Here is a 20040-nt window from a genome sequence, read left to right on the forward strand (position 1 = left end):
GCCTAGCCACACAGTCATGTGTATAGAGAGAGTAGAGCAGTGGGCTAAGCACACACCCCTGAGGTGCGCCAGTGTTGATCGTCAGTGAGGAGGATATGTTATCACCAATCCGCACAGATTATGGTCTTCCAGTTAGGAAGTCGAGGATCCAATTGCAGAGGGAGGTACAGAGGCCCAGGTTCTATAGCTTCTCAATCAGGATTGTGGGAATGATGGTATTAAATGCTGAGCGATAGTTGATAAACAGCATCCTGACATAGGTATTTGTGTTGTCCAGGTAGTCTAAAGCCGTGTGAAGAGCCATTGAGATTGCGTCTGCTGTTGACCTATTGTGGCGATAGGCAAATTGCAATGGGTCCAGGTTCTTGCTGAGACAGGAGTTCATTCTAGTCATAACCAACGTCTCAAAGCACTTCATCACTGTAGATGTGAGTGCTACCAGGCGATAGTCATTAAGGCAGCTCACATTATTCTTCTTTGGCACTGGTATAATTGTTGCCTTTTTGAAGCAAGTGGGAACTTCCGACTGTAGCAGCGTAAGATTGAAAATGTCCTTGAATACTCCCGCCAGTTGGCTCTGCGATTGGATTCTCGACTTCCTAACTGGATGACCCAATCTCTGCGGATTTGTAATAATATCTCCTCCTTGCTGACGATCAACACTGGTGCAGCTCAGGGGTGTGTGCTTAGCACATTGTTCTACTTTCTCTATGCCCATGACTGTGTGGCTAGGCATAGCTCAAATACATCAATAAATTTGCTGACGATACAACCATTGTTGGTAGAATCTCAGATAGAGGTGAGAGGGTGTACAGGAAAGAGCTGATTGTGGTCTTCAGGAAGGGTAAGACGAGGGAACACATACCAATCCTCATAGCCGGATCAGAAGTGGAAACAGTGAGCAAATTCAAGTTCCCGGTTATTAAGATCTCTGAGGATCTAATCTGGTCCTAACATGTCGATTCAGCTACAAAGAAGGGAAGAGAATGGCTATTTCATTAGGAGTTAGAGGAGATTTAGTTTGTTATCTAAGACACTCGAAAACTTCTACAGATGTATCGTGGAGAGGATTTTGACAGGCTTTATCACTGTCTGGAATGGGGTGGGGGGAGGGAGTTACTGCACAGGATCGAAAGGAGCTACAGAAAGTTGTAAAATTAGTCAGCTCCGTCCTGGGTACTAGCCTCCGTAGTATCCAAGACATTTTCAAGGAGCAGCACCTCAGAAAGGCAACATCCATTATTAAGGACCCCCATCACCCAGGACATGCCCTCTTCTCATTGTTACCGTCAGAAAGGAGGTACATAAGCCTGAAGACACACACTCAGCATTTCAGGAACTGCTTCTTCCCCCCTGCCATTCAATTCCTAAATGGACATTGAACCCATGAGCTTTTTTTTTATATTATCTCTATTTTTGCACTATTTTTAATTTAACTATTTAATATATATTTATACTTACTGTCATTGACTTATTTTTCACCATTATGTATTGCATTGTTAACAAATTTCATGACATATGCTGGTGATATTAAACCTGAATATTCAAAGTTAAAAGTACATTTATTACATTTGAATTTTGAATAATAATAGTTACTGTATCAGCTAGTTGAATATTAGCTGTGCAATTTAATTCTTTGAAAATAATCACCAAAATTTCTCAGCAAGCAGCTTGTTTTCATCTACGTGTTTTATATACATTCACAGGAAATAGTTCTTTCTCAACCAAGCAAACAAGAAATAGAACAAGCAAAATATGAACATTCCTCATTGCAAGAGTCAATCCGTCTGTCCCACCAGCAATTGTATGATCTACAGGGCCAACAAGTGGAACTCAAAGAGGAAGTTGATGCGCTCAGAAATGAACGTCAGCAACTCCAAAATAGAATCAGGTATCTTGCTGTTGCTCAGTGGATTGAAGGAATTCTGATGGGAGGAGTGAATGGAAGGGTACACAGAACCTCCATTCTCTGAGCTGCCACAGTATCATGGTGGTTGGCACAACAGCTATCACAGCTAGGTGCATCAAAGTTTGAAGTTTATTTCTGGTGCCATTTATATGGAGTTTTTATATTCTCCCTGTGATCATGTGGGTTTCCTCCCACAGTCCAAAGACATATCAGTTTGTAGGTCATGGTAAATTGTCCTGTGATTAGGCTAGAGTTAAATCGGTGGGTTGCTGGGCAGTACGGCTCATTGGGCTGGAAGGGCCTGTTCCACGCTGTATCTCAAAATAAAAAAATAAAATAGTGCATTAAATATGAGAATTTTACAATACATCAACAGAATAAACAATAGATGAAGGAAAAAGAACAAAACTGCATATATAACAGTTGCAGATGCCATGCCTCAGCAATGTCTTCAAAGATTTCACTTGATTTGAAGTTTAGTAACTATTCTGAAAGGACTGCAGCAGCTATTTTCTTCACCATAAGCTTCTATCAACAGCTAAGAGACAAATACCTAGTTATCAGATTTTGTTAGCTGAGAGATTGTTGACAAGATTGTCTTTGCTTCGTCAAATAATGACACTGAATCATAGTGTCTCTGGAATCGTGATGGTAAGGACTCAGCATAATTCATTAACTCTTACTTTAAAGAAAAATAAATGAAAATTCTGAAGCTATTCTGTAAAGTTCTTCATATTCAAATATTATTTTTCATTTTAATTTTAAAAATCTTTTTATTGATATATAATCTTCTACAGCTATAAAATACAAAAGTTCAACAAATTAGTATATATATAATTAATAAAGCTGAAGAAAAAAACTTGTATATGCTAATGGAAAAAAAATTTATATAAGAAAAAGAAGGAAAAAAGAGAACCCCAACTAACTAAAAAAAACCTCACTAACTACAAAAAAAAAATTAGGAACCAACTCCCGGAGCAATACGCCTTACAATCATCTATATATATGTATATATATATATATAAAAGAGAAATAAAAAACAACTGCCAAATCACATTTATATAACATAAAATTGGAAGGAAAGCATTTAAATTAATTCAAATTAAATGATAATATTTGGCAAAATCGAATCGGGGATCAAAAGTTCTACTTCTAATGTTTTCCAAACTAAGACATAACATTACTTGGGAAAACCATTGAATTAGTGTAGGAGCAGAGGTATCTTTCAACTTCAATAAAATAGCCCTTCTTGCCAACAATGTAACGAATGCAATTACATGTTGGTTTGAAAATGAAATACCCTGAATATGATGCGGAACTATTCCAAATAGAACAGTCAATGTATTAGGTTGTAAATTAATTTTCAAAGCTTTAGAAATTGTAGAAAATAAGGATTTGCAAAAAGATTTCAATGAGGGACATGACCAGAACATATATGACAAAGTAGCTACTTCATTTTTACACCTATCACAATAATTGTCTATATTAGGGAATATTTTGGATAGCCTCTCCTTTGTTAAATAATAACGGTGAACGATTTTAAATTGAATTAAACAATGATTGGCACATATTGAAGAATTAACCATTTTCAGAACTCGCAACCAATCTTTGTTAACAAAAGTCATATTAAGTTCTCTCTCCCAATCTTGTTTAATCTTTAGTGGGAGGTTATGTTTTTGTAGTAAAAATAAATTATAAATTCTACCAATGGAACCTCTCACTAAAGGATTCATATTCAAAATAGTATCCAACAAATCAGATTCTTGCATATATGGAAACGTAGAAACATATTTTTGTAAAAAATGTCTAACCTGAAAATATTGCAAATGTGTATGAGAGAATATTTGCTAATTAACTCTTCAAAAGTCATCAATCGACCATCACTAAATAAATCTGCAAAAGAACAGATCCCCTTATTTCTCCATAAAAGGAAAATAAGATCAGTATTTGAAGGTTTAAATAGCAAATTTCAAAATACAGGGTTAGACAATTTAAATTGTTTAAAATTAAAAGAGTTGCGAAACTGAAACCAAATCCGTAAGGCCTGTTTAATAACAAGGTAGAGATTTAAATTGGGAATTTTAGCAAATTGTCAAGGTAATGGAGCTCCAAATAATGAAGTTAAATGAAACTGTTTAATAGCTTTTAATTCCAAATCACTCCAAGCTGGTTGTTGGCTTTTATCGAGCCAATATACCCAAAAACATAGTTGTTGAATATTAACAGCCCAATAATACAATCTTAAATTAGGTAGCGCAAGTCTACCATTTTTTGGGGATTTTTGTAAATGAAACTTACTAACTGTTGGTTTTTTATTATTCCAAATAAAGGACGAAATAGTAGAATCAATTTGATCAAAAAAATTTTTAGTCAGAAAAATAAGTATATTTTGATAAATATATAAAAATCTAGGTAAAATCATCATTTTCACGGCATGAGTACGACCTATTGAAGAAAATCTATGAGGATTCCATCCAGAAAATAATTGTTATATGGAGTCCAATAAAGGAACTTTATTAGCTTTATAAAAATCTTTATTTTTGTAATGGTAATACCCAAATATTTAAAAGAATTCACAATCCTAAATGGAATATTATTATATATAAAAACAGGAACATTTAAAGGGAACAATTCACTCTTGTTTAAATTAATTTGATATCCTGAAAATTTTCTGAAATCATTTAATAATTCCAAAAGATTTGGAATAGGTTCTTCAGGATTCAAAATATAAACCAAAAGATCACTGCATAAAGAGAAATCTTATGTATGCTCCCATTTATAGAAATACCATGAATGTTTTTAGCTACACGAATTGTTATAGCCAAAGGCTCCAGTACAAGATTAAATAATAAAGGGCTTAATGGACATTCTTGTTGAGTACCTCATGAAAGTAAAAAAAAGGGAGACCTAAGATTATTAGTAATAACAGTAGTGATAGGGTTCTTATAGATCATTTGAATCCACTTATTAAAATTATTACCAAAGCCAAATTTCTCTAATACATTAAACAAATAAGTCCATTCAACTCTATCAAATGCCTTTTCTGCATCCAGCAAAATAACACATTGGGGTGTTTTGGATAATGTTGAATATATAATGTTCATCAATCTCTGAACATTAGAAAAAGAGTAACGCCCTCTAATAAAGCCTGTTTGATCAATAGAGATAATTTTAGATAAAATGTTTTCCAAACGGTTAGCCATTATCTTAGAAAGAATTTTAGCATCCACATTTAATAACGAAATAGGTCTATAAGATGAGCATTCAGTAGGGTCTTTATCTTTCTTAAGGATTAAAGAAACAGAAGCTTCATAAAAAGAAGAAGGTAAATTACCTTTCTCAAAAGTTTCATGAAATATTTCCAAAAGGTATGGAGAAAGTAATTTTTCAATTTTTTTGTAAAATCCTACCGAATAACCATCGAGTCCAAGAGCTTTACCTGATTGCATTGACCATATAGCTTTCTGAATTTCATGCTCCACAATTGGAGCATCAAGGGTCTGTTGATCTTCAGCAGTAATTTGAGGAAATTTAATCTTATATAAAAAAGCCTTCATTTTGGAGGGATCTGCAGGAAACTGAGATTTTTAAAGATCGGAATAAAAATCCTGAAAAATATTATTAATATCTTCATAATTACTTACTATATCTCCATTATCTTTACGAATCTTTAAAATTTGTCTTTTCGCTCTAGCAGCCCTGAATTGGGAAGCTAAGAGCCTATTATCTTTATTCCCAACAATATAAAACTGACTTGTTAATTTAAGCAAATATCCTTCAATTGGATAAGTTAATAATAAATTATATTGTGATTGTAATTCCACTCTTTTAAACAAATCAACATTTGGAAAGATTGCATTGATATTATCTAAATCTTTAATTGTTTAGCAATTTTATCTAATTCCATTCTTGTCTGTTTCTTCAACTTAGCTAAATAAGAAATAATCTGACCACGTAAATAAGCTTTTAACGTATCCCAAATTACTAACTTTGAGACGTTTCCTGTATTATTAAAGAGAAAAAACTCTTTTATCTGAGTTTCAATAAACTCAACAAAAACTGAACTTTGTAACAAATGTTCTGGAAAACACCAAGGTGGTATTGTAGAAACAACATCTTTCAAATCAAATATTAAATTTAAGGGAGCATGATCAGAGACAACAATTCCATCGTATTCACATTTCTGAATATTAAATAAAAGTCGAGGGTCGGCTATAAAATAGTCGATTCTCGAATACTTATTATGAACATGTGAAAAAAAGGAATATTCTGTCACTAGGATGCATATGTCTCCAGACTTCAATTAAACCATCATCAATAAAAAAGAAATTAATAAGTGATGCAGAGCGATTAGGGAGTTGATGTCTAGATGGTGATTTATCTAACGGGATTTAAGCGAGTATTAAAATCTCCACCCATTAATAACATATATTCATTTAAATCAGGTAATAGAGCAAAAATATCTTTAAAAAATGAAGGATCATCAGCATTTGGTCCATATATATTAACCAAAACCATTTTCTCATTGTAAATTGTTTCTTTAACAATCAAAAATCTACCATTAATATCAGATATAATATCCTCCTGATTAAAGGGAATATTGGGATCAATAAAAATGGAAACACCCCTAATTTTACTTTGAGAGTTTGCATGAATCTCAGGGTCCTTCCAAAATTTAAAAAATCGATTTTTATCACATAACCTGACATGCGTCTCTCGTGCAAAAATTATATCAGGTTGGAATCGATTAATAATTTTAAATGTTTTCTTACACTTAATAGGATGATTCCAACCACGGACATTCCAACTTAAAACATTTAACTGTTTAAGTAACATCATGAAACTTTATATCTAAAGAAAACAATTAGACGCATGTCAGGATAAAGTAGTCGTGAATGGCAGTGATAAGCAACAATAATAACAATTTGCGTATGCTCCGGAATTCCATAATGGGAATAAAAAATAGAAATAGAAAAAAGGAAAAAACCCACCCAACCTACAAAACCCAGAAATAAGTCGATATCGATCGACGCAAGCCCCAAAGAATGCATAAGAAGCAATTTAGAACTCCACCTGCCTAAATAAAAGGTACAGATGAAAAAAGGTAATCTGTCTCCCTCTCCCGAGTATACAACTCATTACAGTCGACATACAACCCATTACAATTAAATTAGAAAAAACAGTTAACAAACAACCTTCAGTTAGAAAGTAACCTTCATAACATTAGATAAGTACAAAACAAATTCTTAAAATATTTGCTCAGAAGAGAAAACAGTCACCATCTTTAACTTATTACATCTATCTATAAAATGTGAAAAAAACCCGAGTAGTAAGTTGAAAGTTCTTAACAGAAACATACAAAGCAAAAAAAAATACAATTAGTTCATAAATGTAGCAAGCAGAAAGAAATTCTAAATGATTCAAAGTTTCTACAGTCTTCCAACAGATCCCATACAATATCCTAAAATTAAAACTGTCCAAAGCAGTCTATTTCAAAGATAAAGGTACATTTTAATACCAAGACTTTCTATAGTTCTCAATTCTTCCGATCTCATCATTTCTTATATCACGAAATGATCGAACAATTGTAAGTCCTTTCAACATCAGGCTTCAGACTCATCAGGGAGAGAATTAATAAAACACAATGCATCGGCTGGATCCTCAAAAATACGAACCCCAGAGTCTCTAGCGAAAAGCCTTAATTTAGCTGAATATTTAAGAAAAGGATGCATCTGTTTTTGAAAAACCATATGCATTATGGCCGCAGATTCAGAACATCTCTGAACAATTTCACGCGGAAAATCTTGAAAGAAACGAATCTCAGAGTCTTGAAATTTAAATAGTTTTTGATTTCTTGCCAGTTCAATAATACAGTCTTTGTCTCGAAAACGAAGAAAACGCCCAATAACATGTCTATTTTTGCCTTGTCTCTAAGTTCCAACTCTATGAGCTATTTCAATGCCAGGCAATTGTGGAAAAACCTCGGGAAATAGAGACTGAAACATTTTAGCGACGTAGTCCAGTGTGTCGGTTGATTCTGATTTTTCCTTCAATCCAACAATTCGAATATTGTTCCGACGGGAACGAGCTTCCAAATCAACAATTCATTGTTGAACCTTTTCCAGACGAGAGGAAATATCAGCCGCATTGCGAGTTACTTCTTTAAGATCCAAGCTCAAAGAATCAATTTTTTCCTCCAAAGGGAGAAGACTTTCTTTTAGGTGAGTTAGTTCAGCGATGATAGAACTCATTTGAGTCTCTCATCTATTAACCCAGGCTGGCTCCTCTGCAGCTTCGTCAGTTTTTTTTAGGCTTACCATTACTTGTATCGGGATTCCTTCTAGTGCTTCTCAAGGTAGCCGTAACTATAATTATCACTTTGCAAGATCCAACTGAATAGAGTTAAAATTTCAAAGTTTAAGTCAGGAAAGGGAGAAATTAAAGGCAGACAGAAAGACACTATGTCTTACATGTCCACAGGCGGAAGGCGGAGTCGGTAAATATTATTGAGTGTAAACTGCAGACAGTATGGACTTTCTTAGTGGAAAGACCAGGTTTCAACCTGGAGAATCACTCCCTCCCCTCTGCAGATGTTATCTGAGCAAAGCTGGAAAGAGACGGGTGCACAAGGATCAAAACACAATTTTAATTTAATATATACAATGAGAATAAAGAATGGGGCCCCAATCAATGTAACAAGTCTTTCTAAAGTGGGGCACAACTCAAGACATTTGTGAGTGTCTACCGCAGTGTAATTGTATGATGAAAAATTCTCTTTTAGTGAATTGAAGGCAACAGTCAAAATGAAGCAAAATACCATGAACGAAGAACTTGTAATCAATGGAGACTCTGGTGGCACTGAGGGGGATGAACTTCGGATTGCGGATTTGAGTTCACACAGAAAAGACGTGAGTAAAGTTTGAATGCAAATCCGGACTGTTTTGCTAAAATTGTTCCCCCTCCATCGAGATCCCTGTCTCTTATTTTTATACCTCACTCATATACTATATATCTCATGCTAAAAGGATGATCAAATGACAAACCAGGCTGCCATTATTTATTAGAGGTCTGATATTCCATTGTGAATTTTGCCATTTTTACAGGCCAGAGTATTTGTGTCTTTTATTTGACAGATGCTATGATGCTATTTATAATAAAATGAGGTGCTATTAGAAATAGGAAATCCACTAAAATCCATTAATATTTCATAATAGGATCTATCATTAGAAATTTTCTTTGTCAAATCTCCATTTAAAAAATATATGGATTTTTTTTAGATGTTGAGGATCTACTCTGTTGCTCCTGTGTTTAATCCTATTGTTTCCAATTTTCAGCATTTACGTTTTATTTTCGTGTATCTCAAAATGAGGATAGGAGATTTGGTATGTCACCAAAGGCTAGCAAATTTCTACAGATGTACCATGGAGAGCATTCTAACTAGTTGCACCACCATCTGGTGTGAGGGGCCACTTCAGAGGATCAGATAAAGCTCCAGAGGGTTGGAAACTCAAGCCAACTCCATCATAGGCACTAGCCTCTCCAGCATCGAGGATATCTTCAAAAGGTGATGCATCAAAAAGGTGACATCCATCATTGAGGACCCTCATCACCTAGGACATGCCCTCTTCCCATTGCTACCATAAAGGAGAAGGTACAGGAGTCTGAAGATATACACTCAACATTTTAGGAACAGCTTCAGCTTCTTCCCCTCTGCTGTCAGATTTCTGAACAAGGAACCCCTGATCCAATGAACTACCTCACAATTTTTGCTCACTTTTTGCACTACTTAATTTAATATATTTTGTTTCTTATTAAAATTTATAGTACAGTTTATGTATTTACATTGTACTGCTACCACAAAATAGCAGATTTTCTGGCCTATTATATGTCAGTGATAATAAACCTGATTTGTGAACTTTGTTGGAGATTATTGCCCTCGATGCCTATTTCTGCATCGGGCTTTCCCATTTCATCCTTGCTCCCACTAAAAATGGGCAAAGCTGGCACAATTTTCCCCTGAACCCAAAAGCAAAATATTTCCTCCCTTGTTAATGAAACATGTTATATTTTTCACTTAAGGTCTGCCTGAATAATATTGCCTCATTAGAGTCAGGCTTTGCTAAACTTTGAGCAGTTTTACATTGTAAAACAATTTTTCTTTGGAATGGCTGGGACAGATCACGTGAAATTATCATACAGTTAAACAAGAGGGAAAGAAGCCACGTTGCACACTAACTAATTACGTTTATAGATAATCTGGAAAAATAGGTATGTCCATATGGGTAATAAATTTCTCTGAGGCATTTACTTCAATCTGCCATGTTATCAACTGAAAAATAAAACTGCCTCTAGGTGATCAGTACAGATGAACAAAATGTTAAAATTTTCTTTCCTTGTTTATTGTTTATCAAATCTAAGCTTGATGTTCCAGGCAAGCAGCCATTTAGAGTTTAATTTATATGCATCCATTCACTTTGCTGATTAACTTTTACTAGAATTTCAAGGCACAGCGATAATTTTTTTTTTATTTTTAACTCCACAGTGTCCAAATTACAGCACCTCCTCCATTCTCATAGCTGAGGACAAACAAGTCAACATGGATGAGTATGTGTGAAATACACTATATTTTAGGATATTTCAAAAATAAGAGAAAATCTGCAGATGCTGGAAATCCAAGCAACACACACAAAATGCTGGAGGAACTCAGCAGGGTCTCAGCCCAAAACGTCAACTGTTTATTCTCTTCCATAGGTGCCGCCTGGCCTGCTGAGTTCCTCCAGCATTTTGTGTGTGTTGTACATGTTGAGAAACCAAGTCAAGTCTTATCAGGCAGGCTTTAAGAGGGAAGGTGAACAAAATCAGGAAATCAGGACCAGACATAAGCAAGCCATTTTAGAACTATAAATAAAATGACAGAAATTTTTATTGGGTGGGGGGGAAGAAAAGTCAAAGTCTTGATTTCAAAAACAAGAGGACAGAGATCAGTTCTGATATCAATACATATTTGAAGCTAACTCTAATCTGTATCACTAATGAAAATGACTGACTCACTTACCTTTGTCAGTGTGCGATACTATATCTCTGCTGAAGGCCAATCTATCAATAAAGCCAAGGAGTTCCTCATGAAGCAAACCCACTCACTTCGGAAGCAACAGGCAGTGCTCAAGTCAGCTAAGCAGCAGTGGAGGCATGACATGAGAAAAGCACAGGAGCAGGTGCAAGACCCAGAGAGCTCTCAAATTCTGCAGGATGTCTGGAAAAACCTGGATCAGGTAAGATCAGAAGTCCTATGTTGTGATAAAGGAAATTCTGCCCACTTAGCATTTCCACAATTCTCTGGGCCTTTCATGAGAAGTATTTGAATAAATTAGAATATCTTTAAGACACCGATATAAATTTGTGACAAGTTTAACCAAGTAAAGTGAGGTTCTTCCCAACATACAAGATAGCATTTTGTATCTATTCTCCTTTTAGCTTTACTCTTGTTGGGATTTCACACCCATTGATAAATTTTTGGTAACCTTATCAAATGATCACTATTGGAAAGCCCAATGAAAAGTGACATTGTTCATAGCTTTTATCCTAGGCGTCGCTCTCATTTCTTCCAGGTATGTGCTCTTCCCAAAAGTTATGGCAGGATAGAGACTGGCACGAAGTTTGGGACTTGAATTCTCTTTCTAACTAAATACCATATGAAATTGCATGGACAGTCTTGGGGCTCAGGAAAAAAATTAGCCGCAATTTTTTATTGATTAGAAAGAATGATTGCCAATTGTGCATTTTCTGCTATTGGATTCTGATGTTTTTGATCCAAGGTTATTTCAGAAGTCAAGAAAGAGACATAAAACCTGTTGCTTCACAGTTGGTTTATTAAGCACCATCAAAGAGAATCGGAAAAGGAAAGTAGGAAGAGACTAGTAGCTAAGAACCAAGAACAGAAACACTTGGTGGGCCAATGTGGTCAGCTCTTCTTATACCCCATAGATAAGAGATATTCCATTCAAATTTGTAAATAAGAGATACCGGAGAAGCTTCCAGTATGATACGAAGAACTGTAACCACTGGGGACACACTGAACAATTGCAAATACATAGGTGATTATATAAAATGCAAGTCGGCATAAATTGTTAAACTGCACTTAAAATAATAATAATAATAATAATAAAATAAAATAATACTTCAACAGTGTAAAGTAAGTAAATACTTACTTGTGTGCTTCTCCTGTTCTTCTTCTGCTCTGCTTTAGGAAGCTCAGCACCTGGATGAGATGAAGTTAACAATGGAGAAGGGGCAAGCACTACTACAAAAGAAGGAAGTAAAGCTAAATCAGCTGGAGTCATCTTTTGCTGAAGGGGTGAGTTTCCTTTTGTGAGTTGGGAGACACAGAGCAGAAGGTCACCCCTGAAACCCACATGCAGGCACAGATCTCTCATGGGAGGCAGCATCTGAGGACAATTCCTTTTGCTTTAATTATTCACTTCTCAAGACTTGTGCATTGCTGACTAGGCCAGCAGTTATCAGTTATAAATTGTCCTTTAGAGAATGGTAATAAGCAATGAACTGTGGCAGTTCTTTGAGTGAAGGTGCTTCTACAGAACTGCAGGGAGGAAGTTCAAGGATTTAAACCTGACCACAAAGAAGGGATGGCAGTACATTTCAGATAGGGATGGTGTGTAAATTGAAAGTGGAAATGTTGTGGGATGGAAGGGGAGATGTCCTTGTCCTTTCTGTGGAACAAATTGCAGGTTTGGGAATTTCAGGGATGTAAAACTGCATTGTTTTGTTAACGATGCACACTGCAACCTCTTTGTTCTGGTGGTGGACAGAATGACCGCTTAGGATGGACTGAACGACAATCATGCAGACAGTTCAAAGCTGGATGGCGTCCAACTTACAGATGTTTAGCGGTGCACTCAACAGGTCAAGTGGAGATTTAATAGAAAATATAAGCTCATGATGTAGGGGACAGTAAACAGGTAGGGGTAATAAATTGTTGTCTAACAGGAAACAAAGATAAGACATAAATGGCTTTTTTTCTAGTTGACAGGATCTAACAAGTGGTGTGTCATAGAAATTAATGCTGGACCCTCAACATTTTCTAACTTGTGTAAGTGACTTGAATGAAGGCACCAAAGGTAGGGGTGCTATTTGTTTTGATGTCATAAAAATGGGTAAGAAATAGTAAATTATGAAGAGAGAAGGAAGGTCATTGATGAAATGGTTGAGCTTAGGCAGGAGCTAGAGGAGCACTGTTAATGATGTCGTGGGGCTGGGATGGTTGACCTCTAACAACCACAGCCATCTTCTCTGGTTGGTGTTACCCTAAACATTGGAGTGTTTTCCCCTTCATGCCCAAGTGACAACATTTTACCAAGTTATTTGATTCAGTTAGATGTTCCCTTAAAGGATGTGCTGGGATTGGAGACGTTCCAGAGGAGGTTCATAAAACATATCCTGGGAATGAAGGGGTTAACATAAGACCATGAGACATAGAAGCGGAATTAGGCCATTCAGCCCATCGAGTCTGCTCCACCATTCCATCATGGCTGATCCTGGATCCTTCTCGCCATATCCTTTGATGCCCTGACCAGGAAACTATCAACTTCCGCATTAAATATACCCACAGATTGGCCTTCACTGCAGTCTGTGGCAGAGCATTCTACAGATTCACTACTCTCTAGCTAAAAAACATTCCTCCTTATCTCTGTTCTAAAAGGTCACCCCTCAATTTTGAGGCTGTGCCCTCCAGTTCTGGATACCCCCACCAGAGGAAACATCCTCTTCACATCCACCTTATCTAGTCCTTTCAACATTCAGTAAAGTTTCAAAGAGATCCCCCTGCATTCTTCTAAATTCCAGTGAGTACAGGCTCAAAGCTGCCAAATGCTCCTCATATGTTAACCCCTTCATTCCCAGAATCATCCCGTGAACCTCCTCTGGACTCTCTCCAATGACAACATATCCCTTCTGTGATATGGGGCCCAGAACTGTTGACAATACTACAAGTGCAGCCTAACTAGTGTCTTATAAAGCCTCAGCATTATCTCCTTGCTTTTATATTCCACCACCCGTCTGCATACAGATGGGTGGTGGAACGGCTGGCCCTCTGGTGTGGTCAGAACAATCTGGAGCTAAATACGCTCAAGACTGTGGAGACGACAGTGGACTTCAGGAGGAGCCCCCCCCAGTACTCCCCCCACTCACTATACTCAGCAATATTGTGTCTGCTGTGGAGACCTTCAGGTTTCTGGGTATCACAATCTCCCAGGACCTGAAGTGGACATCCAACGTGGACACTCTTATCAAAAAGGCTCAGCAGAGGTTGTATTTCCTACGTCAGCTCAGGAAGTACAACCTGCCTCAGGAGCTGCTGATTCAATTCTATTCAGGAATGATCCAGTCTGTTCTCTGTTTGTCCATCACTGTCTGGTTTGGATCAGCTACCAAACAAGACAAGAATAGACTCCAAAGAACCGTCAGGGCTGCGGAAAGGATTATTGGCGTGCAGCTGCCCTCGATCCAGGACTTATATGCATCTAGAGTCAGGAAGCGAGCAAGCAGCATCATTGTCGACCCATCACACCCTGGACATCACCTGTTCCAACTCTCTCCTTCTGGTAGGCGCTTTAGATCACTGTATGCCAGGACAAATAGGTACAAGAACAGTTTCTTTCCGTTTGCCATCAGTCTTATGAACGCTTGAATTTTAGTCTATTATAAACCAAGTCCACCTGTACATACACAGGTATACCTCATTGTATATAGTTCACGATTATTTGCACTGTTGTTTTGTTTGCTTTTTGATTCTGTACAGCGAGAGCTCAGGGAAACCGGCATCAAATTCCCTGTATGTGTCCACATACTTGGCGATAATAAAGGATTCTGATTCTGATATTCTATTCCCCTGGAAATAAATGCCAACATTGCATTTGCCTTCTTTACCACTGACTCACCCTGTAAATTAACCTTCTGGGAGTCTTGCACAAGGACTCCTAAGTCCCTCTGCACTTCTGATGTTTGAAATTTCTCCCCATTTAAATAATAGTCTGCACTATTGTTCCTTTTACCAAAATGCATTATCATGCATTTCCTAACACTGTATTCCATCTGCCACTTTTTCCCCATTCTTCCAATTTGTCTAAGTCTTGCTGCAATCATATTGCTTCCTCAGCACTATCTACTCTTCCACCTATCTTTGTATCATCTACAAGCTTTGCCACAAAGTCACCAATTTCATTATCTAAATCATTGACTAACAATGTGAAAAGTAACAGTCCCAATACTGACCCCTGAGGAACACCTCTAGTCACTGGCAGCCAACCAGAAAAGGCTCCCTTTTATTTCCATGCCAGTATCTTTCCTGTAACACCATAGGATTTTACCTTGTTAAGTAGCATCATGTGTGGCACCTTATCAAACGCCTTCTGAAAATCCAAGTCAATGATATCCAGTACCTCTCCTTTGTCCACCCTGCTTGTTACAGCATCTAACAGATTTGTCAGGCAGGATTTCCCTTTACAGGAACAATGCTAACTTTGACTTATTTTATCAGTAGTCTTCAAGTATCCTGAAATCTCGTCTTCAATAATAGACTCCAACACTTTCCCAACCACTGAGGTTAGACTAACTGGCGTATAATTTCCTTTCTTTTGTCCTCCTCCCTTCTTAAAGAGTGGGGTGACATTTGCAATTTTCCAGTCTTCTGGGACCATGCCAGCAAGTGATTCTTGAAAGATCATGACCAACGCATCCGTTATCTCTTCAGTAACCTCTCTCAGGACTCTAGGATGTAGTCCATCTGGTCCAGGTGACTTACCACCTTCAGACCTTTGAGTCTGCCTTTTCCTATGTTCACAAGGCACAGGATAGATATCTCCTTTATTGGCTAGTTTGCCCTCATATTTCAACTTTTCCCTTCTGTAGCTTTTTAAGTTGCCTTTCGTTGGATTTCAAAAGCTTCCCAATCATCCAACTTTCCACTCACTTTTGCTACCTTATATAGCCTTTCCTTGTCTTTTACGTAGTCTGCAACTTCCCTCGTCAGCCACAGTTGCCTACCACTGTCATCTGAGAACTACTTTTTCTGTGGAACGTACCTCAGAATCAGGTTTATTATCACCGGCAGTTGGTTGATTTGTGAAGTATCGTGTGCTTCTTGGAGTGCAACATCGAGTACACGTTAAACAAATACACACACAGGTGTCTTCGCTCTGTACGGAACGAAGACCATCATCCTCGACCTTGAGAGATAGCCACGACGACGGATTATCACCGACATGTGACATGAAATTTGTTAACTTAGCAGCAGCAGTTCAATGCAATACATAATCTAGAAGAGAAAAAAAATAATAAATAAAATAAAACAAATAATAATAAATAAACAAGTAAATCAATTACAGTATTCAGTAATCTATATTGAATAGATTTTAAAAAGTGCAAAAAACAGAAATACTGTATATTAAAAAAAGTGAGTTAGTGTCCAAGGGTTCAATGTTCATTTAGGGATCAAATGGCAGGGGGGAAGAAGCTGTTCTTAAATCGCTGAGTGTGTGCCTTCAGGCTTCTGTACCTCCTACCTGATGGTAACAGTGAAAAAAGGACATGCCCTGGGTGCTGGAGGTCCTTAATAATGGACGCTGCCTTTTTGAGACACGGCTCCCTGAAGATGTCCTGGGTACTTTGTAGGATAGTGCCCAAGATGGAGCTGACTAGATTTACAACCCTCTGCAACTTCCTTCGGTCCTGTGCAGTAGCACCCCACCCCCCACGCATACCAGACAGTGATGCAGCCTGTCAGAATGCTCTTCATGGTACAACTATAGAAGTTTTTGAGTCTATTGTTGAGATGCCAAATCTCTTCAAACTCCTCATGAAGTATAGCCACTGTTTTGCCTACATTAGAACTGCATCAATATGTTGGGACCAGGTTAGATCCTCAGAGATCTTGACACCCAGGAACTTGAAACTGCTCACTCTCTCCACTCTTGATCCCTCTATGAGGATTGGTATGTGTTCCTTCCTCTTACCCTTCCTGAAGTCCACAATCAGCTCTTTCGTCTTACGGACGTTGAGTGCCAGGGTGTTGCTGCTAGTTGGTATATCTCACTCTTGTACACCCTCTCGTCACCACCTGAGATTCTACCAACAATGGTTGTATCGTCAGCAAATTTATAGATGGTATTTGAGCTATGCCTAGCCGCACAGTCATGTGTATATAGAGAGTAGAGCAGTGGGCTAAGCACACACCCCTGAGGTGCGTCAGTGTTGATCGTCAGCGAAGGAGGATATGTTATCACCAATCCGCACAGATTGTGGTCTTCTGGTCTATCCTGCACCCTGTGAACTATTCCCAGAAACTTCAGCTATCTCTGCTCTGCCATCCTCCCTGCCAGTATCCTCCCCCAATTCACTTGGGCAAGCTCCTCTCTCATGCCTCTGTAATTCCCTTTATTCCACTGTGATACTGATATGTCTGACTTGTGCTTCTCCTCAAATTACAGTATGAATTCAATCATATTATGATCACTGCCTCTTAAGGGTTCCTTTACGTTAAGCTCCCTAATAAGATCTGGGTTATTACTCAACACCCAATCTAGGATAGCCTTTTCCCTAGTAGGCTCAAGCACAAGCTGCCCTAAAAAGCCATCTCATAGGCATTCAACAAGTTCCCTCTCTTGCCATCTGGCACCAACCTGATTTTCCCAATCTCCTTGCATATTGAAGTCTCCTGTTACATTGTTATTACATGCTTTTCCAACTCCCTTTGTGATCTCAACCCCAGCTCTTGACTACTATTTGGAGGCCTATATATGATACCCATAATAGTGTTTTTTTCACCCTTGCAGTTTCTCAACTCCACCCACAAAAATTTGACATTCTTTGATCCTGTGTCATCTCTTTCTAAAGATGTAATTCCATCTCTTACCAACAGAGCCTCACCACTGCCTATGCCTTCTTGCCTGTCCTTTTGATAGATAGTATATCCTATGACGTTGAGCTCCCAACTATGGCCTTTCAGCCACAACTCAGTGATGCCCGCAACGTCATACTGACCAATCTCTAACTGCTCCCCAAGTTTGTTCACCTTATTCCGAATGCTATGCACATTTATATACAGCACCTTCAGTCCTACATTCTTCACCCTTCTGAGTTTTGCCTCTGTGGTACAATTTAACTCATTGCTCTGTCTGCATGTGTACCCAATAATAAGCTTGTCCTTCCTTACATTCCTGTTACACCTGTATCCTACTGGTAAAACTGCTGGCTCAACCTCAGCTCTATCCTACTGGTTCCTACTTCCCTGCCATGTTGGTTTAAACCACTCCCAACAGCTCGAGTAAACCTGCCTGCAAAAATATTGGTCCCTCTCGGATTCAAGTGCAACGTATCCCTTTTGTACAGGTCACACCTGCCCCAGAAGAGATTCCAATTATCCAGAAATCTGAATCCCTGCTCCCTGCTCCAATTCTTCAGTCATGTATTTATCTGCCAGCTCATTCTATTCCTCTCTTCACTGTTGCATGACACAGGCAGTAATCCCGAGAATACTGCCCTTAAAGTCCTGCTTATCAGCTTCCTTTGTAAGTCCCTGTATTCTGTTTTCAGGACCTCTTCCCTTTTTCTACCTATGTTGTTGGTACCAATATGTGCCACGACTTCTGGCTGCATTTGGCTTTGAGTCTATACTTACTGGACTTTAGAAGAATGAGGAGCATTTTCATTGAAACATACCAAATATTGAAAGGCCTAGTTTGAGTGTACATGGAAAGGATGTTTCTATTAGTGGGAGAGTCTAGGACCAGAGGAGACAGCCTCAGAAGAGAAGGATGCCCCTTTAGAACAGAGATGAGGAGCAATTTCTTTAGTCACAGGTTGGTGAATCTGTGGAATTCACTGTCAGAGAAAGCTGTGGAGGCCAAGTCATTGGGTATATTTAAAGCGGTGGCTGATGAGTTCTTGATCAGTGAAAGTGTCAAAATTTATGAGAAATAGGCAGGAGAATGGGTTTCAGAGGGGAAAATAAATCAGCCTTGATCAAATGAGGAAGCTGACTTGATGGGCCAAATGGCCTATTTCTGCTCCTATGTCTTATGGTTAATGTTAAGGACAATCATCCTTACCTCAGCTTGGGAAGTCTGTAATTAAAAACAGAAAATGACAGAGAAACTTAACAAGTCTGGCAGCATCTGTAAAAGGTTAATAGTTCAGGTTGAAGACCCTTCATCAAAACTGAGAAAGAGGGAAAACAAGTTGCTGTAAGTAGCTGGGAGGTTGGGGAGGGCAATGGGAGGAACAGAGGAAATGTTTGTAATAAGGTGAAATGATATAGTCAGTAAATGGGCAGTGGAGTTCCTTTGTCTGTGTAATATGTTGGAATTGGTGTGAAATCTGGGGATGTGTACTGCAGACCAAAATACACAAATGAAAGGACAACAGAAGAGGGGAATGGCAAGTAAAAAATGGAAAGCCCTGATTCAGACAGAAAGAAAGCAAGTTACGTAAGGTTGGAGAATCCAATACGAGTTCTACAGGCTACCCCATATACTCCAGTCGAAAGACAAGGTGGTGAGCAATTGCCAAACCAAACTATGTAACTTCTTCATATCAAAAGAGCAATGTCATGATAGTCATGTGGGATCTCAGTATGCAAGTATATTGGGAAAATCAGGTTGGTGCTGGATCCCGAGCAAGAATTTGTAGAATGCCTGTGAGATGACTTTTTAGAGCAGCTCGAGGTTGAGCCCACTAGGGGATCACCTGTTCTGGATTGGGTGTTGTGCAATGAACCAGAATTGATTAGAGAGCTAAACGTAATGGAACCCTTAGCAGACATCATTGTCCCTGACATTTACATCATTTATTACTATATTGTCATTTGTCCTCTACTGTGCCTGTTGTCATGTTTATTAATTATTGTACTGCCCTGCACTGTTTTGTGCACTTTATGTAGTCCTGTGCAGGTCTGTAGTCTAGTGTAGTTTTTATGTTGTTTTACATAGTCTAGTGTAGCCTTGTACTGTCTCACATAGTCTAGTGTAGTTTTGTGGTGTTTCATGTAGCACCAGGGTCCTGGAGGGACGTTGTTTCATTTTTACTGTGTACTGTTCCAGCAGCTTATGGTCGAAATGACA

General features: G+C 38.1%; 1 protein-coding gene across 7 annotated transcripts in view; it reads left to right on the forward strand.

Annotated features, from left to right (window-relative positions):
• Nucleotides 1-20040, forward strand: part of LOC134340740 (centrosomal protein of 164 kDa-like) — a 315206-nt gene that overhangs the window by 273941 nt on the left and 21225 nt on the right. For all 7 annotated transcript variants that reach the window (XR_010016618.1, XM_063038209.1, XM_063038210.1 and 4 more), the window contains 5 exons: nt 1707-1891; nt 8691-8817; nt 10452-10513; nt 10974-11181; nt 12156-12263. Coding sequence is in view for 6 of the 7 variants with exons in the window: in XM_063038209.1 (XP_062894279.1) it covers nt 1707-1891; nt 8691-8817; nt 10452-10513; nt 10974-11181; nt 12156-12263 (690 nt within the window). In the remaining variant the exon portion in view is untranslated. The remainder of the gene's footprint in view (nt 1-1706; nt 1892-8690; nt 8818-10451; nt 10514-10973; nt 11182-12155; nt 12264-20040) is intronic.

Source organism: Mobula hypostoma, chromosome X2 (genome assembly GCF_963921235.1).
Source record: "Mobula hypostoma chromosome X2, sMobHyp1.1, whole genome shotgun sequence".
In the NCBI taxonomy this organism is placed as follows: Eukaryota; Metazoa; Chordata; class Chondrichthyes; order Myliobatiformes; family Myliobatidae; genus Mobula; species Mobula hypostoma.